We start from the raw sequence: 9,979 nt of genomic DNA, 5'->3' as shown, positions 1-9,979 counted from the left end.
TCCCACATCAGGCAGGCCAGTGATGTCCTCAAGCCTTTTGAAGAGGCCTCCAAGGAGGTTTCAGCTGAGCAGTATGTCATGATTTCCAAAGTCATACCTCTGGTCTGTCTTCTTCTCCAGAAAGTAACCACATCTGCTGACCAGGGTAACAGTCTGGCTTCACAACTTGCTGCACAATGCAAGCGAAGGTTCCAAAACATTGAACACAACCACACTCTTGAAGCCAGCACCTTTTTGGACATTAACTTCAAAAACATTGTGTTCAGTGATACTGCAAATTTGGATATGATTAAATCACGGATCATCACAGAAATGCAAGCCCTGGCCTGCGCTGAAACACAGTCAACAAGACATGAGGCCGCCGCGACTGCATCAACTGTGACACAAGAGTCGCCTGCTGAGTGCTCATCATCCAAGGGAATATGGCAGGAGTTTGACAGTCGTGTTCTGGCTTTTCAGAGCAATCGCACAGCAAACACAGATGCGTATGTTGAAATGAGAAGGTACATGGAGGAAAAGGTGATCCCAAGGAGTGAGGACCCTTTGGTTTGGTGGAAAAAAAATGAAAACACATTCCCAATGCTGAAGAAAGTTGCGAAAAAATACCTTGGAACTATTGCAACGTCTGTTCCAGCAGAGAGACTCTTCTCCAAGGCCGGAGAAATAATCAGCCAGAGGCGTAATCGTATCAAAGCAGAAAACGTGAACATGTTACTTTTCCTGTACAGCAATCTGAGAATTCAGTAAAGTGGGACGTGTGATGACATATCTCGAGTACACTAAAGGTGTGATGGTGTCAGACATTTTTGTAGATCATTTTTCCAAGTTCATTTTCTCAGGGAACTGTCTTTCGTATGCAGGTTTATAGGACAAGAAAATCCTAGTTTATTGTGATAAGGAAATTATTGACTTTGCTTCAGAGAAGTGTAATAAGTTTACTTCCACAAAGAAGTTTGAAACATAACATTGTTATGAATAATTTTTTTAAAGCTTTTTCTATCAATACTTTTTTTTGAGAAAAAAGAAAAGTGAAAATGTGTATTTTTGTTTATATTTAATTTATTTTTCATATTTATGTTATTTATTTTAATTTTACTTTTATTTTATATTGACCATAATAAATGTGGTATAAATGGTCTGTATTTGTATTGTGATTTGTCTTAAATAATAACAATAGTAATAATATTTTTGACTGACAAAAATTGCCAATAATAAATTAATGGTATCGGTATCAGTATCGGTATCGATGAAAATGTAAGAAAAAGTATCGGTATCGTATCGAATCCTAAAAGTGTGGTATCGCCCATCCCTAGTTCGGGCATCTGGTCCGGATGCCACCCGAACGCCTCCCTAGGGAGGTGTTTAGGGCACGTCCAACCGGTAGGAGGCCACGGGGAAGACCCAGGACACGTTGGGAAGACTATGTCTCCCGGCTGGCCTGGGAACGCCTCGGGATCCCCCGGGAAGAGCTAGACGAAGTGGCTGGGGTTTCTCTGCTTAGGCTGTTGCCCCCGCGACCCGACCTCGGATAAGCAGAAGAAGATGGATGGATGGATGGATGGATTCAACTGAATATGGGTTGAAAATTATTTGCAAATCATTGTATTCCGTTTATATTTACATCTAACACAATTTCCCAACTCATATGGAAACAGGGTTTGTACAATATGTTTTAATTACTGATGCGGGTTTGTCGATTTTTAAATGCGCCATAGAATAACCCGTTATGTACAATGACCAGTAGTGCGTAAATGTGTTCCTGTATGGTATTTCTCCAGCAATGGTCATGTTGTGACATCAATTATGGTATTTTGAGAGGTAATCATTGAAGTAGGACATTACTGTAAGGCCTAGGTGGGAAACGTACGGCCCGCCACTGATAAAACCTAACCTATTAGCAATATAATCAATGAGTGTTCATTGTCCTTATTGCATGTTTTAATACTCCTGGCCACTGAGGGGCGCTGTTGTCTTGCCCCGAGAAGCACATGTACAGAAGAAGCACATCCACGTGGGTTTTTGTACTTTAGGAAGAGAGACTCCTCTGACGAACAAATCAAATACAAACAATCTATGAAAATATCGACTGTAGATTGTTGTGATCCGAAATGACGAAGGTTAAGAAGGAAAAGGCTGTCGCCGAGGAAGCTGCACCCGCCGGCGGTTCCGAGAAGTCTTACCACGAGTTGGTGGCGAACCTAAACGCTATTGCAAATCCGCTGGCCACCAGGAAGCTCAGCAAGAAACTCTACAAATGCGTCAAAAAGGGTAAGTAATGATCGTTTAACATGAACATGTCTTGCTTTGTAACCTCCTGTTTTAGTCTAAAGCGATAAAATGTCGCTATGTCGTCATGAGGGATAATGCAGTTCTGCTGGCAGCTAATGTAAAATGGTGGTTATGCTGCATTTTGCGGTTTCCTAAAGCAGTGGTTCTCAACCTTTTTTCAGTGATGTACCCCCTGTGAACATTTCTTTAATTCTAGTACCCCCTAATCAGAGCAAAGCGTTTTTAGAGATAAAGAAGTAAAATACAGCACTATGTCAATAAAGTATTATCTAATCTAATCAGTTTCTGATCTATTAAATTGTATAACAGTGCATAATATTGCTCATTTTTGGTGGTCTTTCTTGAAAAATTTGGGAAAAAAGATTTTTTTTTAAATAACTAAAAACTTGTTGAAAAATAAACTAGTGAATTAATTATAAATTAAGATTCCTACGCATAGAAGTAATCATCAACTTAAAGTGCCATCCATCTGGATTCATCAACTTAATTCTAAACAATTCTTCACAAAAAAGAAATCTTTGAAGGCCTACTGAAACCCACTACTACCCACCACGCAGTCTGATAGTTTATATATCAATGATGAAATATTAACATTGCAACACATGCTAATACGGCCGGTTTAGTTTACTTGATTACAATTTTAAATTTCCCGGTAGTTTTTTCTTGAAAACGTCGCGCAATGATGATGTGTACGCTTGACGTCACGGGCTGTTAGGAATATGAGCGCTGCGCACACTCACAGCTAAAAGTCGTCTGCTTTAACCGCATTATTACACAGTATTTTGGAGTTCTGTGTGGCTGAATCCTTTGCAATTTATTCAATTAATATTGGAGAAGTCACAGTAGAATGATGGAGTTGGGAAGCTTTAGCCTTTAGCCACACAAACACACAGTGATTATTTGTTTAAAATTCACGGAGGTGAAACTTTACTATGGATCACAGCGAACATGGATTCCCAACCGAATGTCAAATAGCAGGTTTCGGTGAAAAAATTGTGGTAAAAAGTCACTTCTTACCGGAGATCAGCTGAGCTAGTGCCGCCCATAAAGCTGCCGTCAACACACCCCTCCGACTATCAGGTACTGTTAAAATCACTAAAACACTAGCAACACAATAGAAATATAAGGGATTTCCCAAAATTATCCTGGTAAATGTCTCTAAAAACATATGCATCCGTCTCAATACAATTGCGTTTTTTTGGGGGTTTTTTCAGTCCGTCGCTATCAATATCCTCAAACACGAATCTTTCATCCTCGCTCAAACTAATGGGGAAATTGTCGTTTTCTCTGTCCGAATAGCTCTTTTTGTTGGAGGCTCCCATTAAAAACAATATGAGGGTGTGAGGAGCCATCAACATGTGACGTCATCGTCTGCGACTTCCGGTAGAGGCAGGGCTTTTCTCTTAGCACCGAAAGTTGCTAACTTTATCGTGGATGTTTTCTACTAAATCTTTTCAGCAAAAATATGGCAATATCGCGAAATGATCAAGTATGACACATAGAATGGACCTGCTATCCCCGTTTAAATAAGAAAATCTCATTTCAGTAGGCCTTTAACATCGTTATTTATGGAACATGTCCACAAAAAGTCTAGCTGTCAACACTGAATATTGCATTGTTGCATTTCTTTTCACAGTTTATGAACTTACATTCATGTTTTCTTGAAGTATTATTCAATAAATATATTTATAAAGGATTTTTGAATTGTTGCTATTTTTAGAATATTTAAAAAAAAAATCTCACTTACCCCTTGGCATACCTTCAAGTACCCCCATGGGTACGCGTACCCCCATTTGAGAACCACTGTCCCAAAGGATTAATATCATTAACCCATAGTGTGTTGATATTATTTCAGCTTCGAAAGTAAAGAACATCCGCAGAGGAGTGAAAGAAGTTCAGAAATTCATCGGAAAAGGAGAGAAAGGGTGAGTCATGATTTTATTTTCTTCATCTGTGTGTGAAAAGACAACATGGGTAACCGCCATGTGTCTAGAATATTCTTTGTAAATCAAATTTTCGTAAATGTTTCTGTTGCTCGTCAATAGGAGAGAAAAGTTAAGGACAATTTTAAGGGCCCATACAAAGGCCCAACTATCCCCTATGACAAAATAATTATGCATATACTATATGGTCAAATGAATTAATCTGAATTAAAGCAAGCCACAAGTCATACAACATTCATTTTTTGTGACTTCAATATCCTCCTTGGCCTCTTCTAAAAAAAATGTGTGCAGTGCACAAAATCCGATCTAATCTTGAAACAAAGTAAACGCATACCATTTTATTCTGAAACATTTTCTACAAGTAATCACAACAGATAAAACAATGACAATGTCAGCCTAGAGGTTTTAATCGTTTCATTGCGCTAAACTGATTACTGTAGGCCGTAATTATCCAAAAAAACTTAAAAACGAAAAATTTAAATAGAGAAACGTTGTCATAATCACATTAAAACAAAATATGCCATCTTGACATCAACTGCTAGCTCTTTCATTTTCTGCCAAAAGACGCATACACTCAGCTCAGCCAGTGATCCGCTCACAGCCACAAAAACAGTCGGACAACTCCAAAACCACACATAATCTCTGTTAGGTCGTTACAATGTGATACATGTGTGCATGTTGCTATTTTTTTTTTTTTTTTTTTTTTTTTTTAAGATTAAGTAATTGTGATCTCTGAAAGGTTTACATGTCCCAAATTAGTATACAGCTCAAAAACAACAAGATTTTTATCTTCGTCCGCGAGCCAAATAAATTGTTAGAAAATGTTATAATGGATATGATAGCCTATTTGATTACGATAATAAAATATTTAACGTATGTCAGCTTTGGGATAGGTGTGATGTTGGTGTGGCAACATTGTGGATGTCTGATGTTGCTCACATCTGGTCCAAGTAATGCTTAGGGAGTTTGTGCGTTTTTTTGGACACATGACTGCAGCTGGGATGGACTTGAGCACCCCGCCACCCCGAGAGGGACAATCGGTTGAGGATGGAAGGAAAAGAAAAATAAGAACATTGGTCCACACAGTTTTTCCAATGGTTATTCCTCATACTTGGTTTCATTTTGTTTCGGACGATACAATTACAAAGTAATGCATCACTTATTTCCAGTTGTGCATGTCTGAAATGGAGTAGGAAGAAGCAGAATTTATTTAATCATACCCCTGTTCATGTCATAGCAGTTTTATCCCATTTTTTTGTTCTCTGTAACAGAACAGTGAATAAATAATTACACCATAAGTAAACAAATTTAAAACAAAGAAATACACATTAGACATATAAACATATACACAATATTTAACGTTCTTCTCATTAACTAGTTAAGTTATGGTTCACCTAGTAGATAAATGAGAATATTTTTTTTAAATGGTTCAAGATGTTTATTAAAATTTCTTTTTACTTTGTGAACACTTGTATTTTCTTAAACTGAATTATATTGGTGCTTGGTTTGATTTACTTGCCTAATCCATTCCATAATTTAATTCCACATACCGATATGCTAATGGTCTTAACTGTTGTACGTGCATACAAACGTTTTAAATTAGATTTTTCTCTTAAGAAAATATTTGTCTTTCGTTGAGAAGAATAGGTACACATTTTTGGGTAACAGCTTACAGTTTGCTTTGTACATAATTTTAGCTGTTTGCAAATGCACTAAGTTGATGAATTTCAATATTTTTGATTCAATAAGTAAATTGTTTATATGTTCACTCTATCCAACATTATATATCATTATAATTGATCTTTCTTGTAACACACAATAACTAGATATTGTGTAATTGGAATTAAGAGAGTGCGAGCGAACCCCAGCAGGATTATGATGTCCCCCCCAAAACCACACTTCCGGACACCAGAAAGAGTTGAGAAGGCCAGGAGTAGGAGCAGCAGTGCAAGGGCCCAGTACATTATTATTATTTTTTAAATAATGGTCAGAGAATAAAACTGAGGATGCCTGAAACAATTAACCTACATATTCAATCATAACATTACTTTTGACAGGGCGCAGGCTGGACTCTGGAGCCTACCATAGCTGTCATCCGGATGCGTTACAGTCAGGACAAGTCCTTAGTTCATTAAAAAAAAAAAGTTGCCAGTTCATTGTAAAGCAGCGATGTGACTATGCGCGTGTATTACACACATCACTGTCAGAGAGTGCATTGAATTATCTTATGACACATTCAAGTAATTATTCAACATTAATCTGAATAATTACTGAGTAACTGAATAATGACATTCGTCTGAGTTTTGCATCATGAGGTGTTCTATGTGGTATTGTAAAATGTATTATTAGTGGGCAATTTGTATAGCCTAAATTCAAAAAAGTTCAAATACAACTAATAATTACTCTGACTTGTTAAGTGGGTAATTGTAAAAAAGCAAACAAATTGGGTGTGTTACACCAGGCCCCCTGAAGAACACTAAAAAAACAAGACGATTGAAGGTGGCAATGAATGGGGAAGAGGGGCCCACACGGATACTTTCGGGGGGCCAGAATTCCTAGCAACGGCCCTGCAGGGGTGCTTTGCTGTTTAAGCATGTACTGTACTGTATTTGAAACTATTTTTATGCATCTACGTTGTTTTGGTTAATGTATGTTATTGTGTTGCAGCATTGTGCTATTGGCAGGCGACACACTGCCCATTGACGTCTACTGCCACTTGCCAGTCATGTGTGAGGACAGAGATATTCCTTACGCGTACATCCCCTCCAAAGTGGTGAGTTTCTCTAAAGCCATCATCCTCTGTTTCCGTGGCCACCACCAACCATATCACTCAACAATCAGCAGCCTTTATTAATAGCAGTCTTTTTGCGTTTTTGCAGGACTTAGGTGCGTCTGCTGGCTCCAAGAGGCCGACCTGCGTGATCATGATCAAACCTCATGCTGACTATCAGGAGGCGTACAATGAGTGTCTGGAGGAAGTATCCAGCATGCCCAAACCCCTATGAGCCAATCAGAGACCAGCTCCTCCTGTGACCGCACGCACTCATCAAAATAGGACAATAAGACATTGGTTTGGAGTGACGTGACGGAAATAAGGACATTTAATTCTAGACTTTATTTGATTTTTTTTTTTTTTTTTTTTTTTAGTATTTTGTATTTCTGTTCAATGTACTACTGCAACGTACCATGTTGTGGGCATGAATACATTTGTGTACAAAAAAAATTAGGGCTGTCAAAATCAGAGTTAACTCGTGATTAATCATAAAAAAATAATTGCATTCGTCATATTCACACTTAGATTAATCATACAAGTCATTTTGACCGTACAAGCTCTTACCTTAATTGCTATACGGTCAGTGATCAGATCAATGCATACGTCATACAACAATGAATGAGGATACTGCGACTGCTCAATGGCAAATTTCACTCTAAAATACAGCCCGAATGAACTTAAAATAAAACTGTTCCTAAGTTTGTTGCAAATGATTAACATTCATTCAAGTAAAATGTTCCTGGAGAATATGATGATAAAATTGCATTTGATTATTGTATTGGTGTCTTTTCTTCAGCAAATTTTAAATATGCAAGCCTGTAATTGATCTGATAATTTAAAAAAATATATATATTTTGACAGCCCTAAAATAATTAATCTTTGAATCCAAACCTGTTTTGAGTTGTAAGCTTTTTACTTATAAGTTTATTTTTCCACTCATAAATTTGCTTCTGGGGCTTTTTTGCTGTTTTTTTGTTATTAAAAATGTGTGTCTCAGGTTTACACACATTAATTTGAATCATTTAACGTTTTATCTTGATGTATTCATGCACACTTGTGTTGCTCAAAGCCAAATATGGACAAGTGAGTCGATCATTAGACCCTCTAACCGTCAAATCTATCATTGTGAGTTTAAAGAACCGAGTCGTTGACAGAAACAACTACTGCAGTCGAATCACAATAACACATACTGTCCATGTAGTATTTAGATTCAAAGTTACCTTTTTTTTTTCATCGAGTTGTTTATTTTGGACATTTAATACGCCTCAATCCAACGGTGATGGTCTGTTCCACTATGTGCAAACTTGTTTACCATGTGCAGGATGTATCTTGTTTGGAAATATCCATGTAAGAATGGGATTAAAGTTGTTGTTAAATATGGAATTTTCTGCGCTATTTTTACAGAGGTTCACATTATAAGAATATGCTACACTATGATTATCGTATGTCTGGCATTGTTGAATCAATTCTGGGAGTTGTATCATAGTATGGAGGGCCGAATGGGACAAATAAATACAAAGTGAAATATTGTTTTATTAGAATAAAATTTATGGATGTATCATTTATTCACTTTAAAATTACAATAAAATATATCCCGATTGATTGTATGTTTTTTTTAATTGTAATTGAATTAATTTAAATTATTTAAAGTTGTGTTTGGTTTATTTTGTCCCAGTTGGTCCTATGTATTTTAGTACATCATAATACAAATTAAAACGCTAATACTGTTGCCAGTTGTTTATTTTTTTGTGGATGCTGCTTTGTGCTGATTATTTTTACATTGGCTCAAGTACCTCCTCGCCGCCAGATGGAGCTGCTATTTTTCCACTGGCAGCAGTGATTAGTTTATTGAACAGTAAAACTGCATTATGAGCAGTATGTGGTAAGGTTTTTGATTGATTGAAACTTGTATTAGTAGATTGCACAGTTCAGTACATATTCCGTACAATTGACCACTAAATGGTAAGACCCGAATACGTTTTTCAACTTGTTTAAGTCGGGGTCCACGCAGTCAATTCATGGTACACTTTTTTTTTACTGTAGTAGATGGTGCTGACTTCCGGTTACCGTCAAACTGGGGTATGTATGATATTTGTCCTCAAAATATGAAAAGTCCAAGATTCTGGTACCATAATTTATCATTTCTTGTCCTGTAAAACTGCCCAAAAGCTAGCATGTTCCCACAACATATCAAATTTTCCCCTAGTTCTGTCGTTATACTTTCATTGCCGCTTATGTAGCTCTTTTGGCTCGAATTGAAGTGGTATATACCTAAAATCCGTAGTTAGTTTTGGCGATTCAAAACAAATGTTAACGTGTATATTTGTTTAAAATGTGCTGGTAGTGGCTAGTTTAATGGAAATACACGAGCCTTTGAGGGTCAGGACACATAACTAGCATTACAGTTGTCACATTTACCGTGGTTACCATAGTAAAAACACGTTTTATGTAAATTGTGTTATCTGTGTACAGTTCTCACATATACCGTGGTTACCATAGTAACAGTGAGTTTTATTGTGAAGTGAAGTGAATTATATTTATATAGCACTTTTCTCTAGTGACTCAAAGCGCTTTTACATAGTGAAACCCAATATCTAAGTTACATTTAAACCAGTGTGGGTGGCACTGGGAGCAGGTGGGTAAAGTGTCTTGCCCAAGGACACAACAGCAGTGACTAGGATGACGGAAGCGGGAATCGAACCTGCAACCATCAAGTCTACCCCAGGGCAGCTGTGGCTACAGATGTAGCTTACCACCACCAGGTGTGAATGAATGATGGGTTCCCACTTCACTGTGAGCACTTTGAGTATCTAACAATAGAAAAGCGCGATATAAATCTAATCCATTATTATTATTATTATTAAGTTGCTGGCATGGCCGCTCTACCAACCGAGCTATACCACCCCAAATTTAAAATTTTTTAAATGTGTTATCGTTTACACAGATTTGGTTTATTTTTAGAAGCAGCTATTCA

General features: G+C 37.2%; 1 protein-coding gene across 1 annotated transcript; it reads left to right on the top strand.

Annotated features, from left to right (window-relative positions):
* The first annotated feature begins 1,971 nt into the window (after positions 1-1,971).
* nhp2 (NHP2 ribonucleoprotein homolog (yeast)) lies at positions 1,972-8,388 on the top strand. The gene is made up of 4 exons (XM_061898762.1): positions 1,972-2,268; positions 4,145-4,214; positions 6,900-7,005; positions 7,112-8,388. The coding sequence occupies exons 1-4, from the start codon at positions 2,109-2,111 to the stop codon at positions 7,235-7,237; spliced, it is 462 nt and encodes a 153-aa protein (XP_061754746.1). The 5' UTR covers positions 1,972-2,108; the 3' UTR covers positions 7,238-8,388.
* The last annotated feature ends 1,591 nt before the right edge of the window (positions 8,389-9,979 follow it).

The sequence above is a fragment of the Nerophis ophidion genome, linkage group LG04, assembly GCF_033978795.1.
Source record: "Nerophis ophidion isolate RoL-2023_Sa linkage group LG04, RoL_Noph_v1.0, whole genome shotgun sequence".
Classification (NCBI taxonomy): Eukaryota; Metazoa; Chordata; class Actinopteri; order Syngnathiformes; family Syngnathidae; genus Nerophis; species Nerophis ophidion.
This window is presented reverse-complemented; position numbering and strand designations above follow the sequence as displayed.

What these genes read in the sequence shown, in the direction of transcription:
- nhp2 (XM_061898762.1), top strand. Translation starts at nt 2,109, where the DNA reads ATGACGAAGGTTAAGAAGGAAAAGGCTGTCGCCGAGGAAGCTGCACCC. An exon ending in ATCGGAAAAGGAGAGAAAGG is followed by an intron (nt 4,215 to 6,899) that starts GTGAGTCATGAT and finishes ATTGTGTTGCAG; the next exon opens with CATTGTGCTATTGGCAGGCG. An exon ending in CGTACATCCCCTCCAAAGTG is followed by an intron (nt 7,006 to 7,111) that starts GTGAGTTTCTCT and finishes GCGTTTTTGCAG; the next exon opens with GACTTAGGTGCGTCTGCTGG.